Consider the following 14,717-nt stretch of genomic DNA (forward strand, 5'->3'; position numbering starts at 1 on the left):
TGATGAAAGCAGTCAACGCCAAACCGGTAACCATCAGTTGAATGGCTATCGAGATAAAACGGCATTTATCTAAAACATAATTCCCCACTCTGATACCAGATGGCAGCATCAGCAAAAACGAAGATTATTTTATAAAAGTTGTAAAAATTAAGTTTTAAGTTAGAAAAATTAAGCGAGAAGACGGAAAATTTTTGAGTTAAAGTCATAAAGAGTTCTTTTCTTAATGCGTGCTCTAGTAAGTGCAAAAGAATATATAAAATGAAAACGTATCGTGTAAGAAAGGATTTTCTTCTTTTGTCCAAACTTTTGTTCTCGATGCGACTTCAAACTTCACTTCCCAGTAGAAACGAGGACGAACACGGAGCACGTGCTGTACCCCGGGTTAATCTGTCCCGTAGAAAGGGAACGAATTGTTAATATGTAAAGTGAATAATATTACGTGGGTTTCTTTACTGATAAATATAAACGAATAAACGCTTTGTCCAATTCATATCCGATACACACAGGTCGGGGATGTTTAGGATAAGATTCGCCGGCATCTTCGTCTGTGAAGCATCTTACTCGAATAAACAGCATCGAATAACAACTGTCGTTTTTTTAATACATTGTAAACACTCTGCGCAAACAGTAAGCCTAAACGGTTTATTGTTTACGTTTAGAATAAAATAAAATAAAAAAACTCCCGAAAACCGGCGGCTATTAAGGTCATTTCGGAATTCTTATTTTTGCAAAGGCTGCCTTTTTTCAAAGCGGTGTTAAAATTGCACGTGACGCCAGTCATTTCTCGACACCTCCGGGGACGAACTGGGGGTCGCGCAAGGTACGAGTTCGATTAATCGAGCCAGGTGCAAATTCGCGCGTCCTACGCTACACAAGGAACTGCTCACCACTACAAGTTTCAACGGAGGTGGGGGGAGGGGGAGAGCAAAGGTGGTCGACTTTGTACGAACACTTCTGTTCTCACTTTTAAACGAATAACTGATGTGGTGGAAACGTTCGATGACAGACTCTTCGCCACGATTTCTTACGAGTGAAGGCTTCCGAACAGAGTTGCGCAGAGACAGTCAAGATTGATGGAGTAGGAGCGCGAGGCTGAAAGGCGGTTCACTGTCTCCTGGAAAGCGCCGCTGTCTGATTGGACAAGACGCTGGCAGGAAGGCGGTGACTAGGGGACCCCCAGTCGCACTGGTGCCGAGTGAAGCGAGTTGGACTAGAAGAAAGGAAGGGACGCTGGGCGTGCTGTCTACCCCTAAATGTTGTGCGAACGCAGATTTCGGTTCATTTGTGTCGGGTCGAGGCCAGGACCAAGGATGAGTTGTGTGAGCGGCGAACTCGTAAGGTCGTAACGGGCATGTGACGGAGAAGTCCACCACGGTTGTGTGACTGCTCGTGCGCGATGCGTACGGTGTCAACCACGCTGATGTTCTTGGTAGTGTGGTTCTCCCAGGCGGAGAGTGGCGAGCAGTGCGAAGTGGTCCGAATGAGGTGCGCTTACAGAGTCGGATGCGGGATGTCCCTGCACAGCTACATGCTGGACTGTGCCGACGTTTTGGCCGGACGCACAACCCGATGCACATGGGCCTGCAAAAGGGCCCTCATCTCTCTGACGAGCACCGAAGAAGGTAAGGCATTAACGGACTGCGACTGCAATGGCTCGGAATTCTGCGAACTGAGCAAAGAACGCGTGGAAGTATGCCGACCAGAGGTCACCCGGGCGATCGCCGAGGACACGGTAGTGCCGTGTACTGTAGCGCAGTGGATATGTGCGGCCGATCCTCTGTGCTCTACAGCTCTGAACTACTACCACAGACTGTGCCGCAGTATGTTCCACGGCAGGAAGTGCACCCCAAAGTGTAATAACAGTCTGGCCATCCTTGACCGACAGGAGAAAGCCGCGAAACTACGGACGTGTTTCTGCGATGGCTCGGAAGATTTTCCATGTCGTCGAATCCGAGAAAATACGCAGCGTTTGTGTTACGGCCGCGTTGACTTCGGTTGGGGAGATCAGTCACCACAGGGAAGCGGACAAGCGAAAGGTTGTGGTTCTACGTGGTCTTTGCTAAGCACAACGACTCTAGTACTACTGTGGACAATACTGTGGACAACGGAAGCAGCTCCCGACTGATGGACTCTCCAATCACCTGTAAGTAATAATTCCCCCCCCCCCCCGTTATTAGTTGTACATTATTCTCATTTGTAATAAATGCATTTTTACAGCAGATTAGTACAAGATGTCCAAATGCCCAACAACAGCCAGAGAGGTTTATAACCCCACATAAAAAAAATTCGATTCAAATGTAAAATAAGCTCGGAGACAAATGGAATAAATGACATTCGTCGTATACAACTAAATCTTGAAATAAAATCGAGAGGAAATAACATATTAAATTTAACAACGTTATAATAATTGTAAATGTGTCTTACGTTGGTCTTTTGCTGCTCACCATTAATTCAATTAATTCAATCGATGTAAAAGCTCTCGGTCGGGGAACAATTAAAATTTAATATCGGAACTTGAGTTGTGCACTGAATGCGGGTCAGTGTATTCAGATTAAAAGAGAGAGAGAGAGAGAGAGAATGAATATTCCACTCCACATGTCGTCTGCTGCTTTTCGGAAAAGCGCTTGCGCCGTTGCCATGAGAAACCGTTCGTCGATCTATCAGTAAGCAGCTGGTGCAATGGAAAAAGAAAGTGAATTTGTTTGGCATCGAGAATTTATTTATTTATTTATTATTTATTTTTTTTTTTTCAGTAATAATTTCAAAAATTGAAGGGGGGGAAAAAGCTATTTAATTTAAATAACCAGAATGAATAACCTTTCCAATATTTTTGTCGTTCCTGCATAATTTTCTTAGTCAGAGAAAATTATGCAGAAACGAATTCCAATATGAATGAATAACTTCCCCTTCGCAGAATGGAATTCGATTCACCCCCCCCCCCACAACGGGATCAGATAAAAGTGAAGTTTGGTGTGTAATCCGTCAGTTTTATGGCAGCTTTGCACTAATCTATCACCAAGGTTTTGTTAAAACGTTACAACCACTGAATTACCCACCCCTTCCCCAAACCCTTTCCCATAATGAAGCCAAACTGGAAATCAGAGCATTTCGTGCATTTTTGATTACGTATTCTGAGCAGCGGCGATGGTACAATGGTTTCCTTGAGCGTTTCGCCGCTTTTAGGTCATATAGCCTTACTCGCGGTGCCATCCTTGACCTTTGAGGTCAGGTTTGAATTAGCGTCGATAAACCGAAAAGCTCTTCGTAAAAATGTTTCTTGCTCGCAACAAACAGGTTCGGGACATGCGAAATGGGGTCGGTTAGGTGCGCACACGAAACCCTTCAGACAAAGAAAGCAGATAAAAACTTTACATTTACGCATTTTTCACGCTTAGTGTCAGAGACCAAGGTTTCCAAATAAAGGAACACAACTCCAGCTGCTGGGATGTGCAAGGGTGCAACGTTTTGATTAACGGATGGTTGGTGTCTCTATCGAGAATAAAGGGTCGGAGGAGCTTACAACTAATCACTTTGACAATGAATATAGCCATTCACCATATGCCTGTTAGAGACAAAACAAAATACATTAATAATGTATTTTGTTTTATCTATTAATAATATTAATCCACTGCGCGGAAGAAACGAGGAAATAATTTTATGAGTAAATTGGCACTTCGATTATGGTCATACAATCAGCAGAAAGATGTGACGAAAAAGGCAGAAGACGATGTCACCAGTAACCTTAGCTTCAGTCCGATTGAAGCCATTAGTTTGAAAAGCCGGATGTGAGGGATAATGCCTTCCCCCACCCAAGATCATTCCAGAGGCATCTCTCTCTCTTTAAAAGTGTTAGTTAATCCTTATGGAGTCCAATTTTAAACGATTACGTGATAAAATCGTTCAGCGAGAGCACCGAGTTTCGTTTTAAGTATTAATGAAGATTTTTACTCTTTCCAGAGTTCTGGAAAATTCTCCGAATCCCGTTTCATCCGATCAGGTAGTTTACTTGGTTACAATGCCCCGTTGTGACTTTGAACGGCGAGAGAGTGTTGTTAAGGTTTGTTGCCCTTCTACGTCATGTGGACACAAAATAGCTTAACAAGGAGCGGCATTCTTAAAAGGTATTTAACCACTTTTTTTTTTTTTTTCCCCCCAAGGCCAGCCACACGACTATTCCTGTTCTTTTGCTTTTAGGAAGAGAAACGCCACACAAGTTTAGTGACCAAAAACAAAGGGATGATGCAATATTTGTGCTCTTTAGTGCACTGAACGCTGCCAATTAAGCGCTCCCTTTCCACAAACAACTCAGTAAATAATAATACTTTTTTAACGACAGGTTTAAGTTGCAGGTAACCCAATTTCAGTCCCCCAGAAACAGTAGATAAATCCCTAGAGTTGGAGCGCCAAAGCAAATGCTGCAGATTCAACGGAAAAAGTCTGAGCAGAGGGTAAAACTTCAAACGACAGCTATTGCTCTCTTTGGGGAAGTTGGTACTGTAATATGTTATTTCGATTCAAAACATTAACCCTCACCCGCCGCCATCTCATGCTTTTTGTTTGTTATTATGATTATTTGCCACGTTTGGATGGTCCCCTCGAAAGACTGATACGAAAAAGTATTAATAGAAACACGAGCACGGAGGAAGTTGACCTCACGAGCTAAAAATGTCCTTGTTGATCGGAGAAGCAGCCGTAGGGTCGCTAATCCTCTCCAGCTGGTGACCCTCATAACATTAAACAAGGAAGATGTTTGGATGCGTTTCGAGTGACAGTCAGGTATAGCTGTGTCAACAAAGCGTTCGTATCTTTCAACGCTTGCCAGCACAGCATCCGGGACTTTTATTTTTTGTTGGCCATCTTGTGCGTGGTTTAATATGTCATCGTCGGTACTTGTCGGCAGGAATGTCGTCACTCTGTTAAACCCGGCAACGCTTCTTCGCGTGTCTTTTGGGGACAAGAAAAAAGGGAACATTGCGATAGGCAGGACCAGAATGACAAGTTTATGTGTGGTCTTTTCTTCTAGCGTTATTTTTATTATTTTTTTAAAATTTTTGTCCCTCTTTAACTTCATGATACGATCGAAGTTAAAATATACCACTAGACACTGCTGATATCTGATCCACAGAAGAAACAAAAACTGCGCGTATTTAAAACGCGGAATTCAAACTAACTAAAGAAGCACGGATCGAGTCTTTAATCGCGGAAGTGGTAACGTTGGGTTATGGAAGTTTGTGCTCTCTTTAGTGCACTAAGCCGGAAGATGAAAAATCCTTCCTTAAGTCTATCGCCTGTTTCAAGACATCAATCATTACGCAGTATTTACATCTGAATAAATAAAATATCTGACTTTAAGGTTTTAAAAGAATGTTCACAAAAAGAGGAAATGCAAAAATAATAACTTTTATTTCTTAGCGAGTATTTTTATGTCGCTATCAGAAAGATTCAGGCCCTCGTGGGTAGTACAAGATGGTAGAATCGCCGTCAGCCCCACACCGAGTGGAAAAGACCCGAGTTCGAGGCCCATCGATGACGTGAAGAATATTTATAGGCCTTTATCACAACGCGGCTGAGTTAGTCGGTCTCAGGAGAGAGTAACCCGGTTTTTCATCCAGCAAACAGAAAATCTACCTCGGAACCCACGCAATTTACAGACAGTAAACACGGAACAATATGGCCTTAGTCGCTGATGTTCGTAAAACTCTACTACTACTACATAGATTCAGTTGTGACAAAAAAGATCTCACAACGAATAGTTTCTATCGTCAAAATTAAATTTAAACTCTACTTTAACTTACAGAAAATAATTTCCTTTTTAAACTTATAGGTCAACGTTTAACGGTATAGGTTAACGTTTAATGTATAGATTAACGAATACGAGTAGTTTAAATTAAATTTTTAATTTTAGAAACTAGTTTGCTTAAATAATGCCACACAAGCAGTATATTTAGAATAAATAATTCCACATACAGTACATAATAATGGAGGTAAACAATTATGACGCCAGCTGAAAAATAACCAGAACACTGGTGGCGCTGCTGTTGCAGTTGCTACGCTATGTAAAATCGAACACGCATGGAAAGTGAATCCCAGTTTCACTATTTTTTTAAAAAATCACTATTGCTGGAACATTAATAGCAGTTGCATGCCAGTTCTTTTGTCTTTATACAGTTACATGCCTTTTCATCATATTTAAAGAAATCTTTAAAGAAAGATATTTAAAAAAAAACTCTGTTGTGCCAAAACTGTTACGTGTTTGGATACAAAACAAAAAATTCCCCCCCCCCACCTCTCAAATATGAAAAGGTTTGTATTCATTGCAAAAATTATTATGAACTGGAATTTCTCAATGTAGAAGCAATAACATGTATCAGAAATAAGAAGACTGAATTTCCAGTCCATCGTGAAGAAAGACGGAGTGATATTTTGGCAACGGTAGTTGGGTTTGATTCTCAACAAACAAGTTAAGTGCGGTGTCTTAAGTGCCAACACAGCTAAATTCTTTTTGGTATACCAATGCAAACAATACTAAAGCATTTTTACTGCGCCAATGCCACTAAGGTTATGAGGGGATACTATGTCGTGTCTCTGTAAATTGCGTGTATTCTATGGTCGATTTCCTTGCTTTATGAACGAAAATCTCGAGTTTCGGGGGAAATCCGAAACCCGGGCCTGAGACCGACTAACTCGGCCATATTGTGGAAAAAAGCCCGCTGTAGTAGGGTTTTAGGAGCATAAGCGACTAAGGCCAATTGCTCCGTGTATATTATCTGTAAATTGCGTGTGTTCTGAGGTCGATTTTCTGTGTACTGGACGAAACACCCGGGTTTCCGGCAGAATATCATGCTGACCTCGCATGAGACCGGCTAACTCAGCCACACTGTGAAAAAGGCCCATTAAAATTCCTCCCGTCATCGAGGGTACTAGAATTTATGGCTTTTCAAGCCAGCATGAGGAAGACAGCGATTCTACCAACTGTGCCACCCATGAAAATTCCTATCGTCATTCACGGTTTATTTATTTAATTATTCTATTACGCGATGCCTCTGAGAAGTTATGGAACTTAAAATAATACTGTTTACTGATCTTTCAAGAGACAATACGCTGCCGATCACGGGAACTTCAGCTTTTTACTTTCGTAAAAAGGTTCCTAGAAAGCCCTTGAAATTAGGACCTGTCTCTAGAAGATTACTTAAAGGAGGACCACAACTGACGTACTGGAAGTCGGCTACTTACTAGTTTTTGAGAGTGACGGTAGCTAATTATAAGCAGGAAAGAAACGTGGAGATTAACCTACAAGCCCTGTCTCTGTTAACTGAATTCCTCGTTGTGGGTTGGTTCGCTGGCGCAACTCGTATAATGAAGCCATTTACGTAGATTTGCGTGTTCACTTCATGCGCAGTTCAGATGGGAAGGGAATCTACCAACAGTTGTATTGTCAGACTTCTTTTGAAGCACTTGGCGTCCTCTGCACTAGAAGCTGCTCACCCTGCGGCTTCTCTCGGGCGCAGACCCCCCCTTTCCCCCGCCATCTATCTCGGCTGACATCCGGTATTCAGTCCCCTCGCCTGCCGATATCTTAATTTCACGCGGACGCCAGTTGAAATGGCTGCAGGGTTTCGTGAGGCCGATACGCGAGCGGGTAAAGATCCCCGTGTGTCGCTCGGTGCCATGGAAGGGGAAGGGGGCTGAAGAGGGTGTTTTGCTGTCCGAGACACAACTGCGAATTTGTGCTTAGATATTTCAAGACTTTCCTCCCCCTTACTCTCAGGAATGGAACCGACCCCCTTTTCCCCAACAGAACGGTCGTGTGCGCATGTGTGTCATTTGAGGAGGATACAAGACACAGTCCTCCTGAACTGTAATTTATAGTTTTCCTTGGGATCTATTGGTGGTAATGCTTTTTAATGCCTGAATTATCCAGGCTAATCCATCAGGATTACCTTTCTTGATCCTTTGCGAGGTTCAAAAGAAGGTGATTCAAAGGGTGAAGAGAAAAGTGGTTTGCTAGTGGTTCATAGAGTAGAAACTTCTCTTTAGAAGAATACACGCATGAGCATTTCCTAGCAGCATGAATCCACCTCCATCTTCTTGCTTCACATGCGATATGGCGACAACTCCATTTCTCGTAAAATGTGCCGAATTAAAAGCGAAGTCACTTTACTAAATCCCACTATTTGAAGTCATTACATGTTCTGTTGCGGGGTTGTAGTTACCCTTTCATCAGCCTTTATTATAGTTTGACCTCTTAGAGCAGAACTTGCACAGTACGAAAGTCGCCCAAGAGGAGATGCGACATTGGAATTTTAGGGGTGTTCTGCAGAAGAAGCTTTTACACTTTACGTGCGAATCAAACCGAAAGTAGACAAACATTATTCTCGCTCTACTTATTTGTGGCCATAGTCCCAGACCCATAGACTGGAGATGTGCAAATGTAACCCCCAATTCACAAAGGAGGATCAAAAGCTGACACAAGTAATTATAGACCTGTTAGTTTAACTTCTGTTCCAGGTAAATTAATGGAGGCACTGGTTAAAGAAGCACTGCAGGATCATCTAGACAATAATTCAGTTATAGCTCAGACGCAGCGTGGTTTTGTTAAGGGCAGGTCTTGCCTGACCAATTTGATTAGATACTATGATGTCACAAAAGAACTGGATGCAGGGAATAACTTTGATATTATATATTTGGATCTTAGAAAGGCTTTTGATACTGTTGCACATGGAAGACTGCTGCACAAATTGGAGCAGTGTGGCATTGGAGGCAAATTGCTGCTATGGATAAGGGGATGGTTGAGTGGCAGAAGACAGAGAGTGGTAATCAATGGACACTGCTCAACGTGGACTAATGTTATTAGTGGAGTTCCTCAGGGTTCAGTGTTGGGTCCGTTGTTGTTTTCGGTGTTTATGAATGATATTGATGATGGGATATCAAGTTTAATGTCCAAGTTTGCAGATGATACAAAGGTTGGCAGGGTTGTTAAGGACACCACTGACGCTATGCTGCTGCAACAGGATCTGGAAAGGTTGAACAGATGGGCTGAGAGGTGGCAAATGAAATTTAACATTGACAAATGTAAAGTACTACATATGGGAAACAGTAACCCCAGAGCAACGTATCAACTCTGCGGTACTACACTGAGAGTGGGGAGAATGAAAAGGACCTGGGGGTAATTGTGCAGGCAGATATGAAGTTCTCTGAGCAGTGCAGGCGGGCTGCAAGAGTAGTTCATGGTGTCTTATCAATGATATACAGGAATTTTTCTAGCAGGGATAAGGAGGTGATTATTCCCTTGTATAAGCCAATGGTTAGGCCACATCTTGAGTACTGTATACAGGTCTGGAGGCCTCATTTCAAGAAGGATGTAGAGCTGCTGGAACGGGTACAGAGAAGGGCAACTAGATTAGTGAATGGAACAAAGGGGTGCTCTTACGAAGAAAGGCTTAAGTTTTGCAAATTACAGAGTCTGGAGACTAGGCACCGGCGAGGTGATCTGATAGAGGTGTATAAGGCTTTGAATGGTTTGAGCATGCTCAATGCCAATGGGATTCTTCATCTTGCTCAGAATAATCAGCTCAGAGGGCATAAATTCAAATTGAGGAAGGACGGATGTCGGATAGATGTGCGGAAATTTGCCTTTGGCCAGCGGGTGGTTGGTTGGTGAAACCGACTTCCATCACTTGTTGTTGAAGTTGATAGCCTCAACAAATTTAAGGCTCAACTGGACAGGTATTTCGAGCGAACGGAGGGGTGAAATGGGAGTGGTGTGTTTTTTTTTTTTTTTTTCCTTTGGCTGATGCTGAATAAGCTTGCTTTCTTGCATCATATGCCTCTACTAATGCTAATGCTAAACTCTTTGCTAAGTGGTGAAACTATCAGATCCATAACAGATGTTTTCCCAACAAGTTCACTAATATGTTTTAATAAGAAAAATTTCTTATTTTTCAAAAGTTTTCAATTCGTGGCCGTAAGGGTTCCTTTCTCGTCTTCATTAAAGTAACTACAAAGGCTTTGCCAATCTGTAATTGCATTCCCCCATTGCATTATTCAAGAGGAATTCGCAACTAACGACTTGTCTGCGTTCGAACTTTTTGAGATCTACTCCATCAGGTTTTTCGTTTGCAGCAAAACGAGATTAATTCTAAAATTCGATTATGGGCATATTCGATTAATATGCCCATGCGCTGTTATAACGCCCCTACATAATTAGTAGAGTTGATATTTTACATATCGGAGAAATTTCCAATACTTTTTGATAACATAGCACATTCCCCAATTTTACTGATGAAGTCCAACATTGATAATTTCATTGCGAATAAGAAATCCTGCGTCTTTTAATAACAGTGATAACTAGCAAACCACTTAACCACGTATACTTTTACTTAAAAGTCCGTAGGATTTAGACTAGTGATAAGCATAATTAAGAGATCATATTCGATTATTTCGGTTATGCTGTTGTCATTCGGATGGTTCATTCGATTATATCCTTCTAGTCGTATTAATACATTATATCATTCGAATGGTATTAATCGAATATATTATTCGATTATGTCCATCACTAAGGCATCATTATCTAGATCCTGGTGCTACTGCAACAGGATCTAGATAATTTGGGCAGATGGGCTAAGAAGTGGCAACTGAAGTTTAACCTTGACAAATGCAAAGTACTGCATATGGGTAGAAGTAACCCCAGAGAAACGTACCAACTGTGTGATACTACACTTAAGGAGGTAGAAAATGAAAAAGACCTGGGAGTAATTGTGCAGTCAGATATGAAGTTTTCTGAGCAATGCAGACAGGCTGCCACGGCAGGTGATGGGGTTTTGTCAATGATATATAGGAATTTTGCAAGCAGGGAAAAGGAGGTGATTGTCTCTCTGTATAATGATCAGGCCATGCCTTGAATACTGCGTACAGGTCTGGAGGCCTCATTTTAGGAAGGATGCAGATTTACTTGAGAGTGTACAGAGAAGGGCAACAAGATTGGTGAGGGGAATGAAGGGATCCTCTTACCAAGAGAGGCTTATGTTCTGCAAATTGCAGTGGCTGGAGACTAGGCACCTGAGCGGTGATCTGATTGAGGTGTATAAGGCCTTGAATGGGTTGAGCACGCTGAATTCTGATGGGATCCTTCCACTTGTTCAGATTACGAACCTAAGGGGGCATAAATTCAAATTAAGAAAAGACAGATATAGATTAGATGTGCGGAAATTTGCCTTTTGCCAACGGGTGGTTAATTGCTGGAACAAACTTCCATCTGTCGTTGTGGAAGTTGATAGGTTGAATAAATTTAAGGAGGAACTGGACAGGCATTTGGAGGGAATGGTGTGATTTTTTTTTTTTTTTTTTTTTTTGGCTGATGCTGCATAAGCTCATAAACTTGCTTTCTTGCATCAAATGCCACTGCTACTACTACTAGTTTAGACTGATATGCTTTATCCATCTTTCCATCTATAGGGAAATCCGTACAGGCGAATTTCTCCCTATAGATGGAAAGATGGATGAAGTCCTACTCCATCTTTATGGATGGTGTAATTTTTTGATTTGAATACATTGCTCGTCGTCTTGAAACTGCCTTCCTTATGCAAAAGGAGTGCACGCTTTGAGCTCAAAATAAATAATGACAAGTAGACCAACGTCGACAAGAAATGAGAAAAAATAATAAAATAAATTTCTCTGTTTATACGCCGGACGACCACACGGTTATGGGAATTCATAAGATAGAGAGAATACAAGAAACAGTATTTTATTTAGTAATCACACCAGCTTGAACCAATGTCACTCGAAGTGCTTGTATTTATGTACTTTCGCACATGATCACTCGATTCAATTTGTGTATCAATTCGGCAATATTTACTTACGAAAATTCGGTGTACGTCAATGTGAAGTACATATAGTTTCCATATAGTGATACGTTGCGATAGGAAGTCGAGAAGGTGGTAAATGTTCACCACCGTTCTGTGGTTGGGAACAGTGGTAGGAGCCGAGAGGAGGATATCGGTGAACGTCCCATCATATAACAAATGCATTCGATGGGCAACAGATCAAATGAAAGTGCAAGGCAAGGAAGCGTTTCATATCACTTAAGCACTGTAGTGATGTGAGATTCGTATGTGGGTGGACATTGTCCTACTGGAAAACTGGGTTGAGCGTATTACAGGCAGAAGCACTGGTTTTGGAATGGCTTCCTCTTAATGTCTTGCAGTTGACCACACGTAACTGGCGCTTCCCATACCATGATTCCGAGTGTTGGCCCAGTATGCCGCTACCTGATGCAAGCTGGATTACTTCTATTCCAATGGTATCTGCAGGAGTGCCTACAGCGCCGGCACTGGATCACAAACAAAACTACGATTCGTCAGTAAAGATACGATACCATTTTTGTCGCCAAGCAGCTCTACCCCTGCAGACACTAGAGACCTAGGATAAGATACTGGAAATTGCAAGATTGTGACAGATCTGTTTCCTGTCGCTGGTCGGGGGATGCGTCCTCCCATTCTTCTTCTTCTAATGCCACCAGAACCCTGGCGACTATCCACTCTTCCTGAACCCATTGTTACCAAAAGCGTCCAGCCGTTCGAGTCTCACGACCAAACGATGTGTTGACCATTAAGATTCTGATAATCCAATGATACGACCCCTTTTAAAGTCCATTGTACTGCACACTTAGATGGATATTTGCTCGCTGTTTTATTTGCCTGCTAACGTGTTTATAACACCTTAAAATTCTTACGGCCGGGGGGGGGGATTACCAGACACGTTATTGGATATTCTACTGCACCGATCATCTTGCCATACTAATCGTTTAAGTCTATATATGTCACAGTTAAAAAGGTAAATTGCAGCCATTATCAATCCACCTTCAGGATGGAAGCCTCCTCAACAATTCATGTTGACGGAAATAGACCATAATATGGTACAGTGCGGGTTCGCAGATCGACCGGATTTAGCAGTCGGGGGCTTGAACCCCAGTTTACTCAAAGAGTGTGTGTACTGCACTACCGCTCCTGACCACTCGGCTACAAAGGCCATGTCACAGTTATGCAAGTAAATTTTTTGATGAATCAATCCATTCATTCTAGGTGGGATAATTTCGATGACGAGCAGCATACCATTACCAAAGGATGAAGGTGTATTAAAAGTTCAGCTGCCTATAATCAGGGCCTCGCAATTCTTTTCTAATCAGTGTTCACGGAAAGAATGCTAATTTCAGAGATAAATAATGTATTAAATGTAATCAATCCGCATAAAATGCTAATTTTTGCTTGCTCTTTCCTACGGCCGGGTTATTGCGTTTAACGTTCTTGACTTCGAACTCTTTCCCAATGAAGAAACTCCAATCATCGTACCAAAACCCTGCAGCTGTTTCGACTTTATTCTATTTGCTATTTATTTTCATTGAAAAGAAAAGAAAAAAAAAAACAAAAAAAACCCCGAATACTTAAAATTTCTCATTTCTATTTTTGGGGAGGGGGTGCATTAGACAACGCACAGAAAAGCATAACTACGAGTGTGTGGCTGGCTGTTCTTCACTTCGTTTTTTAACAAAAATTCGTTTGTTCTATTTCGGAGTCTGCGCTGGTAGCACAGTGGTATCATCACCGTCCTCCACACATCGAGTGGAAAAGGTCCGGGTTCGAATCCCGTCGATGACGCGAGGAACTTTAATGGGCTTTTTTTACTCCGTGGCTGAGTTAATCCTTGCTATCTCCGCCTGAGATAGCAAGGATTTCCCCCCCCCCCCCATAAACGGGTTTTTCGTCCAGCAAACAGACAAATCGACCACAGAACACACGCAATTAACAGACATAAGACACACAGCACGGCATACGAATTGAAATATTCAGGTGGCCTAAAAATAATAGGGTTTTTTTTTTTTTTTTTGGTTTGTTCGGAGTGCCGAATCTCACGTGGACCACGGCTTTGTATTTATCCAGATAGGTCAAACCCCTAAAGCCCATTAAACCTTTTTATTCTCTTCGTTGGTTAGTTTCTAAAAATCGTAAACGTCTTCAGCAATCTGTCCACGTGAATTTTATGACTGCGAAATTTAAGGCAGTTCTTGCAGCGCGTTATTAAAAAAGTAAAAATAATATTCATTACGGTACCGCTATCGGAGTAATTAATGCATTATTTAAACTGAAGGCAGAAAACCTCGCTTTCCACAAATGACAGCGATGGAGAGTGAATATCTTCGCTGCTCCTTTCCTGCGGGAAGGGCAGTTTCTTCCCGAAATATTAATGAACCAGCGCACCTGGCTTAATAACATCTATTACTTTACGACCAACCCCACGCTGCTTTCCCGAGAGCGGCTTCAGGTAGTAAAGGCCCAATCAGCTGCTGTGCGCGTCTAACTAAAAGGATCCCGCTGTTTCACATCAATGGAACGAGGACCGAGGAAACGATACACACCACGTCTACCATTTTAGGAGGAGGAAAGCAAGTTCTGCTAATCAATCTTCTAAAAGAGACACAGATCGTTCCCTTTTCTGGAAGGTTTCCCAAAAGAAATCCAGCTTTTCCATCAAATCCATTACATTTCGACAGTTTCGCAGAATTCTGAATTTAGATCCGAGGAATACGCTTCTTGATGTCGATGAACACGAAGAAATGGGACATACACCGCATAACTAAGACACGAGATTATTCTATTTGTGTTCGAGACCATCTTCATAAAGGTTAGACTGTTCACGTGACCAACGCCTCTGGTGTTGCGGCG

At 42.1% G+C, this 14,717-nt stretch overlaps 1 protein-coding gene across 1 annotated transcript in view; it reads left to right on the plus strand.

Moving 5' to 3' along the window:
- The first annotated feature begins 1,290 nt into the window (after positions 1–1,290).
- The window catches only part of LOC150090529 (growth arrest-specific protein 1-like), a 38,823-nt gene continuing 25,396 nt past the window's right edge, over positions 1,291–14,717 (plus strand). The window contains exon 1 of the mRNA XM_090371355.1: positions 1,291–2,143. Coding sequence (XP_090227481.1) covers positions 1,397–2,125 — 729 coding nt within the window. The 5' untranslated portion in view covers positions 1,291–1,396 and the 3' untranslated portion in view covers positions 2,126–2,143. The remainder of the gene's footprint in view (positions 2,144–14,717) is intronic.

This window comes from Mastigoproctus giganteus, chromosome 1, assembly GCF_048544385.1.
Source record: "Mastigoproctus giganteus isolate SK-2022 chromosome 1, ASM4854438v1, whole genome shotgun sequence".
NCBI lineage: Eukaryota > Metazoa > Arthropoda > Arachnida > Uropygi > Thelyphonidae > Mastigoproctus > Mastigoproctus giganteus.